Here is a 25,517-nt window from a genome sequence, read left to right as displayed (position 1 = left end):
ACTGTTTAGAAATCATGTGAACCAAACTTTGTTTTTTTTGAATGGACTTACAAAGAAAAGATCAAGGAATGTGTGAATCATGCATGTGATGGATGAATGACTTGGATAAATTAATGCATGAATAGACTATTTAATGAACTATTTCGTTGCTGAAGAAAGAATAGCAGATACGAGTATAATTAAATCATCTTTTACTACTGTAAGGTTTCGGTGAAATGACGAGTGGGGGCTAATTCCATGGTGTATTAAATGAATTCACTGACTGCTTTAATTGTGTATTACCAGCTCAATGTGTGTTTACTCCGCCCAGAGGCTGATAGTAAAACAGCCAGTGTGACTATCATTGTAGTAGAATAAATTGTTCTTTTGAGGAGTTGTGACCACTAGAATCTTATATGTAGGGGCACTACATAAAAACTAGTTTGCTGGTACCTAAATCAAAGTTTTTAGCATCAGACAATATAATGAAAATATTAATTGTAATTTTATTTTTGTTCTTTTATTCCTATACTTCAAGGCAAAAGCAGTAGTGCAATTGAAGAGTGATTACCGGCACGTCTTCAACGCAAGGACTTCTATGATTACTAATAGAGTCATGGACCATAGCCGCCTCTCTTAACAAAAACATGTCAACGTATATTAGATCGCAAAAACAATGAGGCTATTCAGGCTGTGGTGATTCAGAACATAATCTTGATCTCCTCTGTTTATCGGATCGATCTGAAATCTGAGGTGTGGTCCGTTTCATAGCACGAAACTTGAATGAAACCCTGCAACAGTTCTGCGAGCGGCTGTACGAGTATTTCATAAACGGAAATGAAAAGAAATGGGCAAGGGGAATTTTCCTTTCTCATAAGTTCATTATGACACATCACAGACGACACAACGAGAAAGAGGAGAAATACGTGAACAAATGTTCAATCTGCCGTTCATGTGACTGTTCTAACAAATACTAAGCACCTATTAGGAAATCCAGATCTGAACCAAGATTGTCAGGAAATTAAACCCAGGAATTCAATTTACCTCGAACCAAAATATTCACTTCGTTTCGGCAAGATCAAACATAACGTGGCTGAGTTATTCGCCCTGTCTGAACAAGCCCCACGTCCGAACACACCCCGGTCTCCCCTAATAAATTTGACAAAGTCATTATCAAGAACACAACGTGGCCTCTGAAGTATATAAACCGCAAACCTTCTTGTTCCGTTCAATGTCCTCTGAGTCTTGAGACTCCATATCAATTTGAACACTTGGGTCTCCATCTCGAATCTCCACACAGTACATACTACTCCGCACTCGTAGCTATAGCGTGTGTCATTTCATATTTTGCATAGTTACCTATAACTTTTTTAACTCTCTCTCTTGCTTCTCATAATTTTTCTATCATGGGTGAATAAATTCGAGATGAGAGTTCAAATTCCATACAACCGAAGCAATAGGAAGACATCTAGACATATCGTTATAACCCGTAAGTAAGTACTAATAATTGTTTACTTCGGAAAAGGAGCACAAACTTACAGAAGAAGAAATTGCAATCTTAGAGCTTCTGATATTAATTTACTTATCGTCACTGCAGTCTTTTCATTCCAAAAGCCTATCCTTCTTGAGTTTTCAAGAAATATTTTTTGATCAACTTTATGCTTTTTACTGGCAATGATAGATACTACGTACATTTATTAAGTTTCCAATACATCGTTCTTCAATAAGCTTCATGTTATTTTATCCATATAATCCATAATGGTATGTCTGTACCGATTTTATAACCAAGATGTCAATATAAGAGTTGATTACTATTGAAAATAATTGAAGCTATAAAATTCGCTACGGAGTCTCCACATAAGAATCTCTTTTGCCTTTTTATATGCAAAATTGGGTAAGTACGTGGCTATACATATGATTTGAATCAGTGGTTCTACAACTGGGCAGAGTTTTTGGTGAACATGAAAATGAAAATCACTTCATTTCAAGTCCTCGGACTTTTCACTTACTTTTATTTATTATAGGGAGAATATTACCCACCTATAAACAGAAGAATACATATTGAAATGTTTGGAAAACGGCAAAAACTTACCTTCTGCAGAAATGAGTTCATCCATTTTGTGAAAGTTTTCTTTTGAATATGAAGTCTCTCTTCTTGGAGAGCTTTTATACGGCCTTGTTCAAACTTTAGCACATCTTCTCTTTGCGTCATGCTGTCTTCTCCCCCGTATTCATACTGCAGTTCTGTGGAAATCAAGAACATAATTGTTAAGACAAAACGGATAGAAAATATGGGAAGTACTTGTGCAGACAAAGAATACTACTAGTATATCTCCGTGTCAGTATAATTAGTATGGATTGTAATGTTTCGACACCTCATAGTCAAACCAATGGGTGTGGTTGAAATCTTCACGAATTTTCTTCCATGAAGGATTGTAGGGTCTGTAATGTTACCTATTGGTACGATTAAACCCAGCTTTTTACCTAAAAAAAAAATAAAATATAAAAATAGGGAAGCAGACAGACTTGGTTGAAAATCAAAATAATAATAATTATGTTGTAACATTCCAAAACAACACGAAATGTAACACAATGTTGAGTTAATTGTTCATGACAACAATATTAATTTAAAACTTACAAACTCATCAAACCATTTCGTCTCTGGAACACGATTTTTTTCACCAGAAAACACGATATCGTCAATAACAACAAAGAAATCAATGTAAAAATTAACATAATCGTTTACGCTATACAGAACGAATAATAATAATAATAATGAACTTTTCAAAAATGCCAAACTAAGAAACTTCAAAAGGCACACTCTAAAATCCAAACTTGGCTATTTTGAAATTTATAATTAAAACACATTTTGAAAACATGCAAACACAAATAATAAAATGCAACGTAGATACAATCGCAATCAAGGTACAAAGTGAACGATACTGGGGCTGGAACAGTAAGGTAATAGTGGCACTTATAAGAAACATTTCATTAGGCAATAAAATAGAATTTTCTTATCAGCTCTTGGAAAAATATTGATACGATAACTGACAAACATGATTGTGTAGGTACGACGAAAAAATGTATCGGAAAATGTCTAATCAGTTATCAATAGGTTTGTGCAATCAACACAGGATATTAATGTAACTTTCCATATTACACGTGATATGAAAACAAATATCCTGTACCTAGCACTCCCAACAGGTTAGAATGTTAGATTATTTTGGACGTTCTGATAGTATGCAATCAACTTCCAGCATCCTGTAATCCTGATTGCAGACCAAAGTGCTCATGGAAATCCAGATAGGTACGAAATACAGAGAGGCACAAGAGTGTTATACCAACCCTGTAAGTAGGTATTAGGTAATCTTGAGTACGATATTTCCTCGTGTACGACTTCCTGATGTTTCTCCCTGAATGAAATAGCTGAATGAATAATGCTTTCATGTTATCTATAGATTATAGACTTATCATTATTATCAAAACAAACATCAAAACATTTGATGCCTCTCTTTGAATGAAAATATGCAATCCAAAAGTCCAGAGAGTAAACACGTTCGTCTGTAACTTTCAGCAAACATTGCAAACAAGGTAAGTTTCCGGTGCAAACAGGTCATATAAAGGTAATAAGTTTTGTAGTTACCTAATTCATAACTTTATAACCTAGGATGTCTAATATAAACATATTTAGTAATAAGGTAAGTTTGTCTGATAGGCCTCTCTCTGAATGAAAATATGCAATCCAAAAGTCCAGAGAGTAAACACGTTCGTCTGTAACTTTCAGCAAACATTGCAAACAAGGTGTTTGTCTGATAGTATAGTTTTAATAGGTGTATTATAAAGGTGCATCTACACTACACTTGCTGACCGAAGCCGATTGACATGATCCATGTTAATATCAACATTCAACATCAATATCATCTCTGAATTTGAAAAGCTAAACACAAGTAAGTGAAATGGTAATTCGTCGATCTGCCATCATCTAAAACACGTCCCCACTATTATTTTGTTTCATAACCCGATTCATGGGTTCCAGTCGATGTCGATCGACTTTGGTCGATTGTAGTGTAAACGGACCTTATGAAGTACTGTATTCAGAAGCTACAAATGCATAATGTGTACCCGGGTGATGTAAAAATATTAACATTCTTAGAAAACGCGAATTATACTTTTAAGTAATTAATGTAATTATTCATAATCATATCGACCTCTTCAGACCTCCATGTTAATATCAACATTCAACATCAATATCATCTCTGAATTTGAAAAGCTAAACACAAGTAAGTGAAATGGTAATTCGTCGATCTACCATCGTCTACAACACGTCCCCACTATTATTTTGTTTCATAACCTGATTCATGGGTTCCAGTCGATGTCGATCGACTTTGGTCGATTGTAGTGTAAAAGGACCTTATGAAGTACTCTATTCAGAAGCTACAAATGCATAATGTGTACCCGGGTGATGTAAAAATATTAACATTCTTAGAAAACGCGAATTATACTTTCAAGTAATTAATGTAATTATTCATAATCATATCGACCTCTTCAGACAGGGTGTTTGTAAAGTATTTCCCAGGGCTGGGTTTATGGCCTTTACAATATTTATTTTTAGCCCGTCCCTCCTTTTTTCGATATTCTTGTGGCAACAGTTCCATCCTACCCTGTAAAGCATGCTTCTTATGTTACTCACAACACATCGATATGTCCAGTATCGTGTGTACAGAAATTCAATATACTTTTCCCTGGGTTTATGGCCTTTACAATATTTATTTTTAGCCCGTCCCTCCTTTTTTCGATATTCTTGTGGCAACAGTTCCATCCTACCCTGTATAGCATGCTTCTTATGTTACTCACAACACATCGATATGTCCAGTATCGTGTGTACAGAAATTCAATATACTTTTCTACGTCTTGCTTCATGGTGTCGATACCTATCAAGCATTACACTGAATATCTTGTATTCAGACGATCCAAGAATATAGTGTTACAAAACAACAAACAGAAAGAGTTAGAAAACAAATGTCTATCACTGGTTGTCTGTTGAAACATTCCTCGAAATCTAGACTGCTTCTAGATTATATCATTTTCATTTCTTCAGATTCCTAATTCCAGAACTTTATTTTCTATCCTTTGAAAACAAGCAAGGCAATCATAAACAGACGAATTCGGACATTCCTGATGTTTGTAATATGTTCAAGAGAAGCTAAAAGAACAGCCACTATCTGCTACATGCTATTTTTATGACATTTAGAGAGACTTGTAAATTTATAAACTTACTGTGAATTTAGGAGATCAGTATTACCAATTTCTTGGCTGCATAATGCAATCAAGAGCACGATTTTTCCAATACATTTCAGAGTTAATTTAATCCATAAAATATGAAACTGGTAGGACACAGTACAAAATGATCCAAAGGTAATTTCGAGTTATGCTTGTAGTTAAACCGGCACCGGCACAGACATTTATATGACACGCGAGTGTTTCATTAGTCAAACAAATAAATGCTTCAACACACAAAAAATCCCAGTAATGTTGTGCGAAATATTATAAACTGATGTTAAGAGGGCAATTTAAATGAAAAGAAATAAATAAAAGGAATCATAAAAATCTTAACAAAGAAAGCAAAAAGAAATTGTAAACAAACAGAGAAGAGTGAGTGTACTTTAACCCGACAAAAAGTGAAATAATTCCCGTCTCCCGACTCACTGGTTTTTTTAAAAAGCATGTGTGACTGAACGAGTGCCAATAATAGAACTCGGGGTATTATTTTTGTAAATTATATTATGTGTTAGACTCAATCCCCGAATGCCCCTTATAAAAAGCAAAAAAAAAAAAACCAATAATAGAACTCGGGGTATTATTTTTGTAAATTATATTATGTGTTAGACTCAATCCCCGAATGCCCCTTATAAAAAGCAAAAAAACCCCCCTAGGAAACAAATCCAGGGTCTCCTATGAGTTAATCGAGCTCCACTTCGTATTAATGCATTTTTAGGTCAGATGGCTTTTGGTTGAGGAAGTTTGGTCATCATGGTGATACTGCATCTCTGAATACTACCAGCTATTACATCTTCAGATCAAGCGAAACTATTACTGTTGTAAAAGAATACAGCCAGCAGATCTCTCATATCTGTAGGCTACATGTATTTAATACCTCATGCAATCTCACTTAGGTATAAGTTTATTGTTATTTAAATTTTTCGAATCTAAAATAATATTCACATAAAATTCCCAACATGAACACGTTTAATACCTCATATCTGTAGGCTACAGGTATTTAATACCTCATGCAATCTCACTTAGGTATAAGTTTATTGTTATTTAAATTTTTCGAATCTAAATATTCACATAAAATTCCCAACATGAACACGTTTAATATGACGTGGCGAAATGCATGCGTGTGTAAGTTTGTATGTTTGTTCATTGCATTGTTGATATTGTCTAGGAACAATGCGGGATTCACGTTATGCAACCTGTTGGTCTAGGGATTTATGGAACGGTTTACCATGATGTATGCAACAAAGATGGCGGCTTGCAATTAGATGTGGAATAAATAAATTTCTCCAGATACTAGTAGTTCTGTGAACTGTAGACACCACTCAGACTCTTACCCAAGCTGAGACGACTGTACCTACGTTTATTGAATTTTGACAGACCAATTGAACGCTATGCATGGCTATCGAAAGTGTCAGAAATTCCTATTAGAATTCTTTAGGGGTGTGGGCTTTCTAAATGAAGAGAAAGCCATGTTCCTTAGAAGACACGTGAACATTCTGTGGTGAAGATTTTTCATTCACAGGAGATAATTGAACTTTGAAATTTCCTACTCGGTTTCATTGCAGCAGGTAGCTCGCACAAAATATTTTTTAATTGAAAAGAACCTTCTTAATGAAAAGAGATTCTATTTCTCTTTCTCAAGCAAGAATAGCTGGCTCTGACATTGAGGAATCTTCACTTCAAGTCAACCTTGTGCCTGGTGCATGGAAAATCATCCGAGTACCTGACTCTATGTCACTACTCTACCGGTTGTACCATAAGTCTCAACATTCCAACATGTGTGTTTGGAATCTTGGAAAATGAGTGTTTCGCCAATGTGCTAACTGCTAAAACACGAACGTATACATATTACCTACAAGCAGGTTACCCGTCCTTTGTACGGGAAAAAGAGAGCTTGTATAAATTGATAGTAGGTATAGGTACCGGTCGATTATCGATCGATACAACTCCTCCTCTTTCCCTATAAAGCACATAAAACCATATCCTAGAATAGTATAACTTTCATGGTGAGAAAAACTTAGTGGGAATGTACCTATTAGGTTAGTGTGAGTGAATCTTCACTTCAAGTCAACCTTGTGCCTGGTGCATGGAAAATCATCCGAGTACCTGACTCTATGTCACTACTCTACCGGTTGTACCCTAAGTCTCAACATTCCAACATGTGTGTTTGGAATCTTGGAAAATGAGTGTTTCGCCAATGTGCTAACTCCTAAAACACGAACGTATATTACCTACAAGCAGGTTACCCGTCCTTTGTACGGGAAAAAGAGAGCTTGTATAAATTGATAGTAGGTATAGGTACCGGTCGATTATCGATCGATACAACCCCTCCTCTTCCCCTATAAAGCACATAAAACCATATCCTAGAATAATATAACTTTTATGGTGAGAAAAACTTAGTGGGAATGTACCTATTAGGTTAGTGTGAGATCTCTATTTATGAGGCATCCTGTAGTGACCAGTTTGTCATAATACAAAATGATTACACATTATATTCTTGCACATTATAAACTATTTTATGAAGATGTTGTTGTGAGCAACTTATAGCAACCTCTGAGCTACTGTTTTCTCTTATTGATCTTGGGATATTTACTTCAAAGTCTGCCTTGCATTGCGTATGTTGGGCATTCTTTAGCCTGAATAGGTATAGTTATTAGTTATATCTGATTACTAGACGTAATAAGATGGAATATAGAGATGAAACTAATAAAAAGTCCTAAGTAAACCCTATTTAATAGTGACGATAAGACCAGTATTGATATATCTAGAGAAAACTGACAGCAATTGGGAAAAGACGCGAGATACGAAGTTATACCGAACAACTATTTAAACCTTTTTCAGAAATAAGCAATAAATATTGAATCACTTTGGGGACTGAATAATTACTTATCGGTTTCTTTAATTACTCATCACTCTGTCCAGATCTGTGCTTGTTCCCCAGTAAATAACTCCATAAAAAAATGCCCAGGTACAATAGGTAGACCTACCAGACTTCCTTATTTCTCTGTCGACCGCAACTAGTATCAGTACCTATTTCCTAGCTATGGTACATGAAAATTATGTGTTCTGTTTCATGACCGCAACTTATATGCAACCCTTCAGAATGCACTCCTCTCCCTCCCTCCAGAAGGCACATGGATTTTACCGTAGCATGTTGAAACGACTGATTCAACAATAACATCCAATTCAGCTTTACTCTTGCGGTAATATAATAAAATCATTTAGACAGATATTTCCTAGCTATGGTACATGAAAATTATGTGTTCTGTTTCATGACCGCAACTTATATGCAACCCTTCAGAATGCACTCCTCTCCCTCTCTCCAGAAGGCACATGGATTTTATCGTAGCATGTTGAAACGACTGATTCAACAATAACATCCAATTCAGCTTTACTCTTGAGGTAATATAATAAAATCATTTAGACAGACGTGCAATTATAACTAATGATTTAATAATGGTGTTTGATGATCAAAATGATCTCAGACTTGCATTATTACGTTTTAATTAAATATCAAAGTGTTATCGTCATTCCATAACGAAGTTAGTGATTTTTTAATACATAATGTATGTATTGGCACTATGTTGTAATTACCATAGTAAAACACTTCAACAGGTATTTGGTGTTTGATGATCAAAATGATCTCAGACTTGCATTATTACGTTTTAATTAAATATCAAAGTGTTATCGTCATTCCATAACGAAGTTTGTGATTTTTTAATACATAATATATGTATTGGCACTATGTTGTAATTACCATAGTAAAACACTTCAACAGGTATTTACGGAGCCTCCGACCACAAAACCATAGATTGGAGCAACATATCTATTGATTCTTGGATGGTCATCCCTCTACACTGCAAACAGGCTCATATTGAACACATTGTAACTGAATCAATTGAAATTGGTGGATGTGCCTTTTGCTCCAAACTGATCACATGTTGAAACACAATAGGCTGAAATTAGTGGATGTGCCATTTGCTCAAAACTGATGGGTACATAAAATCGTGTTGAAATTGGTGGAGGTGCCATTTGCTCCAAGTGATCAAATGTTTTAACACAATAGGCTGAAATTAGTGGATGTGCCATTTGCTTCCATTTCTTTGCAGTTCTCACACTCATCACTTAGTACAATTCTGCTCTTTTATTTTACTAGACGCAGCTAAAGTTTTTCAGACGACCGACCGAAGTGAATCACATCTTATGCTCAAATGTACCTAAGTACTCGTATTTCCCTTATGCTCAAAAGTATCTCCTCCTATTTTCCTTGGCAACACACAAAACGGGGAAGTAACATATAAAACCTCAACTACGTATAGAATCTGACCAGCAACAAAGAATCATTGAATACAAGAGAGAAAGAGTTTGAGAAATCTTTAAAAGTTATTCAGAGGGTTTATGTCCGACCAACTAGGAAATAATACATGGAAAGACTTTTTGAAGATGATAATGTAAGTAGTTCCGAAAAACATAGCCAGTATAACATTCAACTAATTGTTAGCACTGAATCATTCAAAATAAGCGTTAGCTCACAAGTTGGAACACATTAGAACAAAACAGTGGAATGTTAGTGGGCTAAAACAGGAATAATTTCAATGAACTGGGTCACCTAAATGACTGTTTCCTTACCAAACTGTTCCAGCCTCTCATAATGTAGTCTGAAATTGTCACTCAGATAGAACTCCATTTTCGTCAGTTGCTGTCTAAATTTGTAAAAAAATTAGAAATTGGACTTTCAAATTAAAACCGATATGAATGTAGGAATCGTCCTGATCCACACAGATGACGAATGTTCCGTTCAAAAAAGGCCCATTCAAGTGCATATGTAGGAACGGGAAATATATTTCTATTTTTCATGACTGCTAAAGAAATAAAGCAAATATACTAAAAAGTCATAAACCTGAAGTGCTAATGAACAATGTTCACTCAGCTATTTATTGTCAACCAAGCATATTTTTATCAATTTGCAAAATATTCACGTTCTGTTTTGTCATTGCTATTTATAATTTCATAATAGACATGGTGAATGATGATGTGTCTGTGACCAATGTGTCCACTAAACATAACACAAGACTATGTGTGTATCTGTTACAGGCCAAGTTGAATCTTTAGGCAGAGTTTACTATGTTGAGTAGTACCTGGACAAAGTTGATTTTAAAAAGAAATGGTTGAATCAATCAAAATTGCTTAGGCAGAATTTATTTGGTACCTACATTTGTTTGTCCCACGATCTTTATGGAACGAAATTTTCTCTCATGACAATTTTGATTGAGGTCTACAAAAATCATGGACTAAACAGCGCAGCTAGACTCAGTTCACTCGGCCCAGGCAAAGCTGATTCTATTTTTCTAAATCAATCATCAACATGACCAGTAACATATCAATGTACTCGTATATCTACTTTATGCACAGACACAGTTTAATGAACCATTATTATTAATTAAGAAGAATAAATTAATTCTCATATTGCAGCATAGTGCAAAGAATGGGTAAGTTGTGAATAGAAACAATGGGAGACCCATGGTTAATATAAGTTGATGAGTATGTAAGCCAGTGGAATTAAGGGATAAGTGCCCATGGTGAGGCAGACAGAGAGGGAGAGAGAAAAATAAGATAGAGATGGTATAAGTAGGTACCTTACATTACTACTTGGGTAAGTAATGAAATAAATATTGAAGAAAATTTAGAAAAAAGGGAGTTAGTGAGCCAAGTCAACAAGTGGTTGAAAAAAGAGGTAATTTAGTCACAAAGCACTTAACAACAAAATAAATGAATTAGGTACCTAAGGGAGAGAGAGAAAACAATAAGAAAAATAATCTATTTACAAAAATATTCCATCTAATGGGCATGATTAATGCCTGAGGCATTCCCTTCTATCCAATTCCTGAATGGAAAGTTTCACCCTTGACTTTCTGCCTCGTTACAGGCAGCATCAGTAGCATAAAAGTGCCCTTACATCAAAACTTCGCCATCACAAACAACCTGGTTATTGATTAAGAAAAATGCCAGACCATGTTTACAAAAAACTTACCATTCAAAGGTTCAAAGGTGCGTAATGCGTACCTCTATCAAAACGTTACCTTAGTCCTGGCCTGAACATTTCTACGTCACTTTTAGAGGTCACTTGATACACTGTATTCATCTGACTTGGTATGTAAAATAGTACCCATTTCACCGGTATGGGAATATGCTAGTCTGATAAGAGATTCATTCTCAGACTTGAGACTTCTGCAGTAAATCTCGAAGTTTGTAGGCTGTAGGTATTCATGTGCCTATACCAAGATAGTACCTAGGTACTTTATCGTTTATTTAGTAAGTACGGTATATTATTGAGAGACAAATAATATTAAGTAATTTATTTACTTTTTAAGATTTTAAGTATTGTGTAAGTAAGTATGACATTAATTATGTTTTATGTACGAAGTGATCAGGGAATCTAGGGGTTGACCCCTACGAAAAATTTGTTCCAGAAATCTCAATTATTATTGACTAACTTCTCTCTGCGGCCTTCGTCACCTACCTATGGGAACAAACTTAAATTTTGGTGACTTTCTATCTTTCTCATGGCCCAGATAAAATATTTTTAAAGGTTGCTAAATTTTTTTTTTTCCTTTTTTGCATCGCTCAGAGAAGTCACTAAAAAGTGAACTCAGTGTAGAGAAAGTAATAACTTTACCTCTACAGTCTTTACAGACTCTACAGTAAGCGTAGGTACGATTATAGGTTGAATCTGATGGTAGGTATACTATATCAGTATATTTTCTGATAGTAAAAGCCCACCTCTGTGACCTGATTGTCGAGAGACTGGGAGATTCTGGGTTCATATCCTGCCCACGGTATAAATTTTCCCAATTTTTCTGCTCTTTAGAGAAGGATGTAAAAGGGTACCCACCCTCCTGATTTCCTGGCTTGAAAATAATAATAATTGTAAAAAATACCTACACTAGGTAAATTTAATCTGACCACCTTGTTCATAAATTTGATCACTAAAAAGATAACTAGAACAGAATAAATCTCGCTAAAAGTTAATCCAGGACGGTTAGGTTCTTTCCATACCCGCTCTGGTTTAGAATAGTCGAGAGACTGGGAGATTCTGGGTTCATATCCTGCCCACGGTATAAATTTTCCCAATTTTTCTGCTCTTTAGAGAAGGATGTAAAAGTAAAAGGGTACCCAGGGTACCCACCCTCCTGATTTCCTGGCTTGAAAATAATAATAATTTTAAAAAATACCTACACTAGGTAAATTTAATTTGACCAGCTTGTTCATAAATTTGATCACTAAAAAGATAACTAGAACAGAATAAATCTCGCTAAAAGATAATCCAGGACGGTTAGGACGGTTGAAATTCAAATAAATAATCCAAATCCAAATTGGTGGATACAGAATAAAGAACTCCAGTTCCTTACATGACTTTCTCCCGAGTATAACTTTAATTGAGAATATAATAACTTTGGTTTGGGTAAGCTGGTCTAGTGGTAAAGCAGTAGACTTGTAGTCCAAGGGTTGATATACTTTTACTGATCAACCGGGAATGAAACATTAATATACAGTTGGACCCATTTACTGTAGTTTTATTTTATTTATTTTTTATTTGAACAAATATTGGGAAAAATGATGCCATTTTAATATTTTAGGTTGGACTCAATAACGGTTCTGGCCATTTAAAAGAAGTCATTCCGAATATCTTCATTTGCATACCTACTGATTATTTTTGACAGTGGACACTCAAAATGAAAATTTCAAGTATTAATTCCAACTACCTATTTATTAACAATTAACCGATGCCGATTTAGGTGCTTCTGGGTATTACCATAAAGTAAATTAAATAAAAAACAGATCTTAGAAAATCATCACAAAATTGTAATATCCATACTCATTTCATCAGAGCTGAGGTTTCTAACTATTTAAATGTATGCCCATATTATCTAGAATATAATAACTTTGGTTTGGGTAAGCTGGTCTAGTGGTAAAGCAGTAGACTTGTAGTCCAAGGGTTGATATACTTTTACTGATCACCCAGGAATGAAACATTATATACAGTTGGACCCATTTACTGCAGTTTTATTTTATTTATTTTTTATGTGAACAAATATTGGGAAAAATGATGCCATTTTAATATTTTAGGTTGGACTCAATAACGGTTCTGGCCATTTAAAAGAAGTCATTCCGAATATCTTCATTTGCATACCTACTGATTATTTTTGACGGTGGACACTCAATATGAAAATTTCAAGTATTAATTCCAACTATTTATTAACAATTAACCGATGCCGATTTAGGTGCTTCTGGGTACCATAAAGTAAATTAAATAAAAAACAGATCTTAGAAAATCATCACAAAATTGTAATATCCATACTATTTCATCAGAGCTGAGGTTTCTAACTATTATTACCAGTAGAGAGCAGAGAGAAGTTTGAAGTTAGAATTCTGGAGGGAACAGAATCAAGAAATAACTCCATGTTATATTAAACCTACCTCCTATTTAACACTTTAGGTGCCATTCGTTTCAGCACAGTAAACTTACAACGAAATCGAGCATGAGTTCCTAAAACAGGGACTTAGTTTGCAGAATTACAGAAGCTAATAAAACGCTTTTATTTTCAATGTACAGTAGAACCTCGATTATTTCAAGCTCCATTAGAGTTGATGAGTATGTAAGCCAGTGGAATTAAGGGATAAGTGCCCATGGTGAGGCAGACAGAGAGGGAGAGAGAAAAATAAGATAGAGAAGGTATAAGTAGGTACCTTACATTACTACTTGGGTAAGTAATGAAATAAATATTGAGCCAAGTCAACAAGTGGTTGAAAAAAGAGGTAATTTAGTCACAAAGCACTTAATAGAAGGGGAGGGGGGTAGTGGAAGTTGAAAGCTGAGTCAAAAACATAGCTCATTTAAGTATTCGACGAAAAAAAAAAGCTTAAAAATGAATAATTATGTATCAAATGCCAACAGCTGATAGATAAATAATGCCACGAAATAGAAACTTGGGGAGGGGGGTAGTGGAAGTTGAAAGCTGAGTCAAAAACATAGCTCATTTAAGTATTCGACGAAAAAAAAAAGCTTAAAAATGAATAGTTATGTACGAAATGCCAACAGCTGATAAATAATGCCACGAAATAGAAACTCATTGATTAAGAAAAATGCCAGACCATGTTTACAAAAAACTTACCATTCAAAGGTTCGATAAACCTTCGATAATTCAATGTATAACACCTTATTGTATACATTTTTCTTCACAGGTTGAGAACCGTACAACAATCACAAGAAAAACCACCAAGACACCTATGTACACAACACTATCTTAGAAATACTCCTCCCGCGTTTTAGACCACTATTTCCATTAGTCAAAGGAGGATAGATCTTGCTTGGTATAAAAACTTCGGATTAAATAAACTGCGCTCACTATGCGCGTTTTAGACCACTATTTCCATTAGTCAAAGGAGGATAGATCTTGCTTGGTATAAAAACTTCGGATTAAATAAACTGCGCTCACTACTATCCAACTATCCTAATCCTAGATAAGAAAACACAAAAACTTATCTTGCGGAAAATAAATTTTAAATCGAAGATTTTCATTTGCGATTCTCCGGTGAACATAATTATCGGCACATGATGTTCGCTTTACTATTTTTACATTGAAAAATCCCAACGAATCAAAATAATGTCATGACATAACTATCAGTTTACATGCCATTTCTGTTTGGCAAACTACATTGAATGATGTCAGCACTGATCTTCCTAATTAATATTCACGTTATGCCTAGAAAATTGGCAAATTTTTACACACATTGAACACTGCCTGAAGGGTATCTTACAAAGAGTTTTTTCTTCCGCAGAGATATTTTCCAGGTAAGTCTTCAAATCGGATAAATAGTTTCAAAAAGTTATCTTGAAATCTATAAGAACGTTAGACTAATGCACAAGTGAAATACTAATTAGGTATTACGCGTCCAAGCACAAAAATGAAATGTGCTAACTGCTAAAACACGAACGTATACATATTACCTACAAGCAGGTTACCCGTCCTTTGTACGGGAAAAAGAGAGCTTGTATAAATTGATAGTAGGTATAGGTACCGGTCGATTATCGATCGATACAACTCCTCCTCTTTCCCTATAAAGCACATAAAACCATATCCTAGAATAGTATAACTTTCATGGTGAGAAAAACTTAGTGGGAATGTACCTATTAGGTTAGTGTGAGTTCTCTATTTATGAGGCATCCTGTAGTGACCAGTTTGTCATAATACAAAATGATTACACATTATATTCTTGCACATTATAAACTATTTTATGAAGATGTTGTTGTGAGCAACTTATAGCAACCTCTGAGCTACTGTTTTCTCTTATTGATCTTGGGATATTTACTTCAAAGTCTGCCTTGCATTGCGTATGTTGAGCATTCTTTAGCCTGAATAGGTATAGTTATTAGTTATATCTTATCACCAGACGTAATAAGATGGAATATAGAGATGAAACTAATGAAAAGTCCTAAGTAAACCCTATTTAATAGTCCAGTTGATATATCTAGAGAAAACAGACAGAAATTGGGAAAAGACGCGAGATACGTCTCAGAACCAACAATGGGCAATAAACCTCAATCAATACTTTCATTATCGAATTACCACCGGGCGATAATTTCATAGCTACTTATCAAGGTGATTGAGAAGTAGGCAATTAAAAGTTGACACGCATTACGCATTCATCTAGAAATCTACGACCATGTCCACAGGACTGACACCTTCAGATTTTGCAGATATTGACATAAATGCTTCTTACACAATATTCTCTACATCCCAACTACTCATCATGCAGGTATGCAACAGATTAGAGTAGTTTTGTTCATCTGTGTTTCCATTGACATGAATCTGTTTAAGAAACGTTGGTTTTCCATTCGTATGTCCAATACCTCCCCTCTAAAAATATACATATAGGTATAAACATAATGTTTATCTACCGACTTGTATATTCATATGTAGAAATACCGACTATATGTAGAAATAATTACATCGCTATATGCTACACATATCTGGATAAGAATAGATACAGGCAACAGACATACAACATCGCGGTATGCACGACCTTTCCTTGACTATTGGGGTAGGTTATGCTACATATTATAGCAATTCACGATACGAATATCTGGTAGCACTGATCTAGATTCTAATAATGTGTTCCCAATAAAATAATAACCCATAATGATAATTGCCTCCAGTCCAAACAAAATATACAAACAACTCAATGAAGCAATAAAAACTTTGAAAGGTCTAACTCTAAGGACGGCTATTTAACACAAGACAGGAGAGGTACCGACAGAAAGTACTGGGTAGGTACCCTGATATTGGTTCACTGTGCTTAGAGTTAGCATAAATAAGACTAAAATCTGCTGTTTCAAAGTTTCAAAGTTATATAAAGCAATAAAAACTTTGAAAGGTCTAACTCTAAGGACGGCTATTTAACACAAGACAGGAGAGGTACCGACAGAAAGTACTGGGTACCCTGATATTGGTTCACTGTGCTTAGAGTTAAGTAGCATAAATAAGACTAAAATCTGCTGTTTCAAAGTTATTGTAGCTAAAGGATTGAGTACATAAATTAGATCAACAAATAAATAAAACAAAGGTTCCATAATATTAGGATAAGGTCAGAGAAAATAGCCAATTTTCGTATGTGTTTTAAAATGTCTTAATTTATCAAAGTTCGACAGATCAAAATCGAGATAATCGTTCTATTCCACTGTAATATGTTTGAACCAGCAAAAATTTATTGCATTCCTCAGGCCAAGAAAAGCGGAAAACTGGTTTATCAATTGCTCTCTAGGGCTTTCAATTGTGAATGTAAATATGAATTTGTTATTTATGCCAACTATAATTTCCATTTTTCCACTGCATGGCCCTGAAAACAACATTTTTCTTACTTTTATTCTTTCATCGCTTGAAATAGATTTTCTTTATCCTCTTCAGACCCGATGGGCTGCGAAAGCAGCTTTGCACTTCACATTCCACAAATTTTTGACGTCGCAAATTTGGCACAAAAAATAAAATGTGAAAACAACATTTTTCTTACTTTTATTCTTTCATCGCTTGAAATAGATTTTCTTTATCCTCTTCAGACCCGATGGGCTGCGAAAGCAACTTTGCACTTCACATTCCACAAATTTTTGACGTCACAAATTTGGCACAAAAAATAAAATTAAAAAAATACCTGGCACAAGATTTAATTATTTAATTTATTAACTAGGTACCTACACCTCTAACTGAGTTTTAATGGAGCTATTTGAATTTTGAAACACATTGTCGTCTTTACACAAGTTTTACTTGGGTGGTCGAGTGAATTTTTCACCCAAATCATTCCACTAAGAATCGAAGAAAAATAAAATTAAAAAAATACCTGGCACAAGATTTAATTATTTAATTTATTAACTAGGTACCTACACCTCTAACTGAGTTTTAATGGAGCTATTTGAATTTTGAAACACATTGTCGTCTTTACACAAGTTTTACTTGGGTGGTCGAGTGAATAATTTTTCACCCAAATCATTCCACTAAGAATCGAAGAGGTTGTTTTTCCTGGCATGATAGACGGGCAGGTACCTGGTAGCACACACCCAATAGATTATAAGAAAATTTCCATACAGACCAGCGCATGTTTAAATATATTTTCCCATAAGATCATAGGTGCACATATTTCCATTATACGTATTATGGGTTTCTTACGAATCGACAACTTGAGTGTTAGAAGGCGGTGTTTATTTCTAGTCATAAAACCAATATTACTGCTTGTCTCAGCTCACTTATTAGGCGAAATGAGGCTTGATAGTAGCCATAATCCACACCTATTGATTATACTTAATCCATGTGTGATAATAATCCATATGCAAATTTTTGCATGCCTAACACATTATTTATAACAAAATAACAATCATAAGAGAATCATAAGAGTAAAAAACATCGATCATCACATAAAACCAATATTACTGCTTGTCTCAGCTCACTTATTAGGCGAAATGAGGCTTGATAGTAGCCATAATCCACACCTATTGATTATAATCCATGTGTGATAATAATCCATATGCAAATTTTTGCATGCCCAACACATTATTTATAACAAAATAACAATCATAAGAGAATCATAAGAGTAAAAAACATCGATCATCATGAATCCACTCCAATAGATCGCGGTTCAATCGCTCGTACATCATTTTCTTCTTGTCAGCATCCATCATTTGACTCACGATCTGAAATTTCAAAATTTGAAGTTTGTAGTTGAGGTTTTTCTCTGGTACGGTAATAAAATTGGTAAAGTATGTTTAATAATGCATACCATTTGACTATAGTATCGTTAGGATTTACCTGATTCATGGGACTACCTGATTCACGCACACACAGTACAGCCGAATAAGGCAATATTATTTTTGTTACTGACAACTCTTCCCCGCTCTTCAAAGAGAACAAAATCAAAGTTAGAAAGCTTACGTTTGCAATTCGACGTCCACTCTTCATTTCATTCTTCATTCTAGCGAAGGTATGATAGTAGGAGGCGACATAAGTGATGACTGATTTCTCATCGGGTCTGGTAGTGTCAACATCTGAAAAACAATTTTAAGATCAGAATAAAATACCTGGTAGGTACAACTCTTGAACGGTTAGTCCGACTTTCATGAAATTTGGGAAAAATATTCAACACAAAATAGGAAGTTTGCCGAACTATTGGTTTATTTCTTCTATCATTTTTAGTTTGTCCTTTACAACTACTTGAAAATGGCTACTTGAGAAATAATAATAATATTGATAGCTCCTTTTTTTCACGGAGTTACACGAGTTTTTTGTAAATCAACTGATGTGCTAAGAAATTATTTATATTTTCAAACTTCAAATGCGTTTTTCTCCCAACTCAAATTTCGACTTTCGCCCTTTTTGCGATAAGCCTCTCAATTGGTCTCAGACGTATAATATCTCTAGTAGCACTGCCAAACTTTCTTGACTTGGCGGGGCGGAGCGCTACCCTAGCCCGCTCCTTAATAAGTAAAATCCTTACCTTCAGCGTCAAGTAGTCTCGGAATGCCCAGTTCAGTACTGGCCACGTCAAATGCATTGTTGAGATTGTCAATATGTCTCGTAGGTTGTAGCTGGGAGAAGTCAATAAGATCGGGACGGTGAGCATGGATGAGGGCGTTGAAACCCAGACCACTCCTCCAGGATCCTGTGCGAAATAGAAAATAGGAATATAATCAGAGGGGATATAAATATGTGAAAAAGAAAGTGCTTTTTGAGCATAAAACAATCACATTAAAGAGACAATCATGATCCGAGTGAAATAAAACAATTGGGTTTGGCATTATAGTCACATAGGTGCTTGTCAATGAGCCTTGACTGAAGTGATTAAAAGGAGCGAAATTTGAAACTCAGATATGAGCCACCAACTTATATTAGGAAGGTAGTTCCCTAAAATATCTTTACCCAGACCACTCCTCCAGGATCCTGTGCGAAATAGAAAATAGGAATATAATCAGAGGGGATATAAATATGTGAAAAAGAAAGTGCTTGTTCAGCATAAAACAATCACATTAAAGAGACAATCATGGTCCGAGTGAAATAAAACAATTGGGTCTGGCATTATAGTCACATAGGTGCTTGTCAATGAGCCTTGACTGAAGTAATTAAAAGGAGCGAAATTTGAAACTCAGATATGAGTCACCAACTTATATTAGGAAGGTAGTTCCCTAAAATTTCTTAAAATCGTCTGACTTCTTACCTGTAAAGTCCTGTATGTTAACTCCAGGATAACCGTTGGTTTTTCTTTGGCACCAAAGTAGTAAAGCATCTTTTGCAGATTTCTTTTCACTGCTTTCATTTTCTTCGTCCTAGAAACAGGAAAATTACAAATAAAATTATTGGTCATTCACTGTGGATTATGATCATAAAATTGATTCAAAGCGATTGTACATGTGAATTTCTACGAGGGAAAACAGCAATATCTTGAGAACCATTGTGAGACAATCGTCTTAAAGCACGCGCAAAGTAGTAAAGCATCTTTTGCAGATTTCTTTTCACTGCTTTCATTTTCTTCGTCCTAGAAACAGGAAAATTACAAATAAAATTATTAGTCATTCACTGTGGATTATGATCATAAAATTGATTCAAAGCGATTGTACATGTGAATTTCTACGAGGGAAAACAATAATATCTTGAGAACCATTGTGAGACAATCGTCTTAAAGCACGCTCATTAAGCAAGAACTCAATAATACTACGTAATATTAAACCAACTACGTATCTACTTAGAAAAATGAAATAAAAATCATGGCAACATGGACTTTACGATTTCTTTCATCAACAGTGACAATCATAATTACTTTTCAGAATACTTCTAGTAACGCGTCGTGGTAATAATGTCCGTTTTATATTGAAACATTAAGCGTTGATTGCTTGTGGACATCACGAAAAGAGCAAACTGTTGGTGTGAAAATAAATAAGATTTCAGTCCAAAAGGATTGATGTCGATAAAGAAAATCTTGTGCAATTGCTATGTCCAATTCCTGCATCACAGAGAAAAGAGTCAAATTCAAGATAATTCTGGTGACTATTTGAAGGAAAATATTGTCTTCTGGATCCTCTAACTCAGAGAACCTGTAAAGCAAAGAATTAAAGGTGTGAAATAAAGTCAACCTTGAAGTTCGGATTACTCGGAATTTGGTCATAAAACAGCAAGATCACTACACCAAATTTTATGTTTAATAAGCCTCCCAATAAATTGATTTTATAATCCAAGTGGAGAACATCCTTATAATACATAATATTCAAATTCGACCTCTTCCGTAAACTTGGTTGGTTTTCTTATCTTTAGAACTAATACCATACGTAGACTATATTTCTTAGATAATTTCTTATTCTTATATTTACCTATTTCTGGAGGATACGATGAGAAAAATACATTTCTTAGTATAACAGTATGATACATTATCCAAATATGGAAGAGGAAGTGTCACATTCTAATATGATTAATATCAGTTTGTTTTTGTGCAAACTACGAAGCCGTTATGCTTTATCGAAACCTGCATTTAAGAATAGAGAGTAATGTACCGCGATGATATTTGATCTCAACGCTTCATATTACAAGAGAGAAAGAGTTTGAGAAATCTTTAAAAGTTATTCAGAGGGTTTATGTCCGACCAACTAGGAAATAATACATGGAAAGACTTCTTGAAGATGATAATGTAAGTAGTTCCGTAAAACATAGCCAGTATAACATTCAACTAATTGTTAGCACTGAATCATTCAAAATAAGCGTTGGCTGAGTTAGGTCACAAGTTGGAACACATTAGAACAAAACAGTGGAATGTTAGTGGGCTAAAACAGAAATAATTTCAATCAACTGAGTCACCTAAATGACTGTTTCCTTACCAAACTGTTCCAGCCTCTCATAATGTAGTCTGAAATTGTCACTCAGATAGAACTCCATTATCGTCAGTTGCTGTCTAAATTTGTAAAAAATTAGAAATTGGACTTTCAAATTAAAACCGATATGAATGTAGGAATCGTTCTGATCCACACAGATGACAAATCTTCCGTTCAAAAAAGGCCCATTCAGATGCATATGTAGGAACGGGAAATATATTTCTATTTTTCATGACTGCTAAAGAAATAAAGCAACGTGTTACTCTGGTATCTGGTACCCGGATCTTACTCGAACATTTTGGGTAGTAAACAGTCAGCCCGAAAACTTTCGAGAATGATGCGTCTCATTGTCGGTGAATTTCAATTTTGGAGATGAAATTGAATCTTCGGAGTAGAGGTGAAAAATGTAATGTCAAGTTTGGATGTACCATATATTAACATATTTAATAGATACCTACTGAGGGTTTTCTCCATTTTACGGTAGACACTGGAGGACTGTAGATTCGTAGAAGCTTAACCCATCCCTCAGGGCTGTTTGCCCCTACACCTAAGCCTCAATGTGGGCTTTTTGTGTATGAATGTAGGATATTGTATGTACTAACATTACTTCATGTCATGCACTGTAAATAAACCATGGGCTACAGAGGGTTAATATTGAAATCATCTTCCACTGGAGGGCATGGTGATTAGAAATCAACAAAGTTGTAACAGAATAGCTCAGGTGTATCCGGTACTATGGGACCAAAGCACCTCAAGATCCGGGCAGACTCACGAAAAGTTAAAAAATAAATAAACAAAAAATGGAAATAGTCTGTACCAAACGAGGTACCTAGATTTTTAGGACGCAAATTCGATCCATAACTGAGGCTGGCTAAATTTTTAAATGACAAATTCCATCTCGCAATTCTCGCATATCAGACTCCTCAAATATTGACGCCTACTAATTAAGGACCCCTCAGTATGTATTTAGCTACTGACAGCAATCGGTATTCTTTTTTTTTTTTAGAGGTTTGACAGAGGGAACTGTAACTGCTAGGGTCTTATGGTCCCGAAATCGAAAAGAGAAGGAAGACAGGACAGGAGGAATGCCAGCCGTTCCGAGAACGAAGATTATCCCATTAGGATAAAATCCGCCCCGGGCGGGAATCGAACCCGCGGCCTAGCGCTTACAAGGCAGATGCGCCACCATCCAAGCTAACTAGGCTGGCAATCGGTATTCTTGGATATACGAGCACCTATTTTGTGATATTTACATACAGTCCCGTGTGTGTGTTCAAAGAAGATTAGTATTAGTCCAAGGTGTAGGTCCCTAGGTACACTAGCCACATCAATAGCTTTCAGTCCAAGAGGTCGGATTTTTCCCCATCTTCAGCGCTTGGGAAAGATAATTTCCCGAGGATGGTCTTTTGCTATTTCACAAGAGAAGTAACTGAAATATCACCTACTAAAAGTAAGCTTGAAGTAACCTGTCCATGACACCTATACTAGAGGGTTTGCGTATTTCATCTAACGCAATCTTCTTGACGTAATGACAATCTAAATCATTTTGTGGCGATATTGAGTGTAGGCCGTCTATATAAAAGAGGGGAGTACCACTACATCAATAAATTTATTTGTAATAACATCTAGTTACAGAGTATGGTCAATGAGCAATGGAAAATTGTTATTCAAATGGTCAAGTGGTATGTTGGTGCATAAGTGTAGCTCATTTCCTTATTTCTTTTATATTGTGTTGCTTATTTCCAGAGCGAAAGGATCTCTTCTGAATACATAAAGAGTAAAGAGCACTCTCTACTGTGTATGCTTTAGTTATTTTGAATTTATTGCTACTTGCCTATCACTATAGTGTCCATTCAATATAAATAATGAATGTACCTATTATTATTGCTCTCAGTTGCGTCATTAAATAATAGTTCTTATTTGTCAAGTGGTATGTTGGTGCATAAGTGTAGCTCATTTCCTTATTTCTTTTATATTGTGTTGCTTATTTCCAGAGCGAAAGGATCTCTTATGAATACATAAAAAGTAAAGAGCACTCTCTACTGTGTATGCTTTAGTTATTTTGAATTTATTGCTACTTGCCTATCACTACAGTGTCCATTCAATATAAATAATGAATGTATTATTATTGCTCTCAGTTGCGTCATTAAATAATAGTTCTTATCGATCTATCATGAGATTCATGGGGAAATGCTCATCAAATGAACAGCACGATGGGTGCTCGATTCTTTCGAGAAAAATGTTGCGCCTTGAGGTTGCATGATCGTTCGCCTTTTTACTTCGAGGGCCGCCGCTCGCCCGGCCGCAGGGCGAGGGAAGGTTATTTGTGGCGAATGTGATCAACTTGTACAATTATTGTACATTACTTAGGTATGCATTGAAAAAAAAAATCTTAGGAAGTTCCAGGCCGTTCCTAAAGTGCTTGCGAGCCGCCAGTTGGAAATCCCTGAACTAAAAAATCCTCACGCTTAATTTTGGGTGCTCGATTCTTTCGAGAAAAATGTTGCGCCTTGAGGTTGCATGATCGTTCGCCTTTTTACTTCGAGGGCCGCCGCTCGCCCGGCTGCAGGGCGAGGGAAGGTTATTTGTGGGGAATGTGATCAACTTGTACAATTATTGTACATTACTTAGGTCTGTATTGAAAAAAAAAATCTTAGGAAGGTCCAGGCCGTTCCTAAAGTGCTTGCGGGCCGCCAGTTGGAAATCCCTGAACTAAAAAATCCTCACGCTTAATTTTAGTACCCGATGGTTTCTCCTACAGAGTACTTTGAAAATGGTACATGTACAAGCTCAATCATACACGTACCGACATTGCCTCGATAAAATGCTGTATTTATTGCAACTCGGAGAGATTACTATGGCGTACTCGTACCTATAGTTCTCTAGTTTATTGTTGGTGAATATTGGTACAAGCTTGGTGCAGCTCACGGCTATTCCTTTTTTATATCTTCTTAATATACGTTATAAGTTCAGCCTGATTCCCAAACACATTATAAATTATCTTGGCTTTTTATCTGTGAATGAAACTTCTCATAACATAGTGACATGAATGAACTCTCGCTTGTAAAATATACGAGAATGAAATACTCTGCACAAGTTTATAGTAAAACTTTATACCCAACAAGTCAGACGTAGCTATGTATTTCTCTGTACACCTTTGTATGGAGAAACGGTGTTTCCAGCAATGATAAAGTTCGCTGTACATTTTATTGAACTCTTCATTTTTATTTATACCCAACAAGTCAGACGTAGCTATGTATTTCTCTGTACACCTTTGTATGGAGAAACGGTGTTTCCAGCAATGATAAAGTTCGCCGTACATTTTATTGAACTCTTCATTTTTCTTTTTAAAATATGCTAAAAATCCAAATGATTTCTCCAAACCTAATACAGGGTATGTTAAAAAATTTTAACATAAAAGTATTTCCTTCGTTATTTTAAGGAACTTTATTATATTTGGCAATATGCTAAAAATCCAAATGATTTCTCCAAACCTAATACAGGGTATGTTAAAAAATTTTAACATAAAAGTATTTCCTTCGTTATTTTGAGGAACTTTATTTGGTATGAAGGTATGGTACTTACTTTGGTATGAAGGAAAGCTAAGCTTTTGTTGACATTCTCCACCTTATGGACTCGCATCTTGCCATTGTTCGGCTTTCCAAGTTTTTCGCCGGAAATGATTTCCAGGAGCTTGAGAAGCTTTTTTCCGTCGGCGAGATCTATGAAAAGATCTTCCACCTCCATTCGGGCCTGAAAATGAGAGTAAATTTGGTTAGGATAAGGTTTTGATTTAAAAAAGAGGAAGAAGAATGTTCCGTCGGCGAGATCTATGAAAAGATCTTCCACCTCCATTCGGGCC

General features: G+C 35.3%; 3 protein-coding genes across 5 annotated transcripts in view; 1 reads left to right on the top strand and 2 right to left on the bottom strand.

Moving 5' to 3' along the window:
• The window catches only part of LOC103510935 (spectrin beta chain, non-erythrocytic 1-like), a 93,830-nt gene that overhangs the window by 57,070 nt on the left and 11,243 nt on the right, over positions 1-25,517 (bottom strand). Inside the window, 4 exon segments of the mRNA XM_026824818.1 lie at positions 18,735-18,847; positions 19,297-19,461; positions 20,014-20,122; positions 25,241-25,516. Of these exon segments, the coding sequence (XP_026680619.1) occupies positions 18,735-18,847; positions 19,297-19,461; positions 20,014-20,122; positions 25,241-25,516 (663 nt within the window).
• Positions 1,143-14,657, bottom strand: LOC113468155 (spectrin beta chain-like). Of its 3 annotated transcripts, none has more exons than XM_026824865.1 (2): positions 9,886-10,674; positions 1,143-2,223 (listed from the first exon to the last, which is right to left on the bottom strand). In XM_026824865.1, exons 1-2 carry the CDS (start codon positions 9,941-9,943, stop codon positions 2,012-2,014), a joined length of 270 nt encoding a protein of 89 aa, XP_026680666.1. In that variant the 5' UTR covers positions 9,944-10,674; the 3' UTR covers positions 1,143-2,011. The 3 variants fall into 3 exon arrangements, 1 of the variants encoding a protein (XP_026680666.1); XR_003392009.1 differs by lacking the exon at positions 9,886-10,674 and adding an exon at positions 2,618-3,352 and having other exon boundaries at positions 2,096-2,223; XR_003392008.1 differs by lacking the exon at positions 9,886-10,674 and adding an exon at positions 14,430-14,657 and having other exon boundaries at positions 2,112-2,223.
• The window catches only part of LOC103510925, a 48,585-nt gene continuing 34,385 nt past the window's right edge, over positions 11,318-25,517 (top strand). The window contains exon 1 of the mRNA XM_026824861.1: positions 11,318-11,641. The gene's annotated coding sequence lies outside the window, so the exon portion shown is untranslated. The remainder of the gene's footprint in view (positions 11,642-25,517) is intronic.

The sequence above is a fragment of the Diaphorina citri genome, unplaced genomic scaffold (assembly GCF_000475195.1).
Source record: "Diaphorina citri unplaced genomic scaffold, Diaci psyllid genome assembly version 1.1 scaffold29, whole genome shotgun sequence".
NCBI lineage: Eukaryota > Metazoa > Arthropoda > Insecta > Hemiptera > Psyllidae > Diaphorina > Diaphorina citri.
The sequence above is the reverse complement of the archived record's forward strand: the minus strand, read 5'-3'. Positions and strand labels throughout refer to the sequence as shown.

What these genes read in the sequence shown, in the direction of transcription:
- LOC113468155 (XM_026824865.1), bottom strand. Translation starts at nt 9,943, where the DNA reads ATGGAGTTCTATCTGAGTGACAATTTCAGACTACATTATGAGAGGCTG. An exon ending in TGAGAGGCTGGAACAGTTTG is followed by an intron (nt 2,224 to 9,885) that starts GTAAGGAAACAG and finishes TGATTTCCACAG; the next exon opens with AACTGCAGTATGAATACGGG.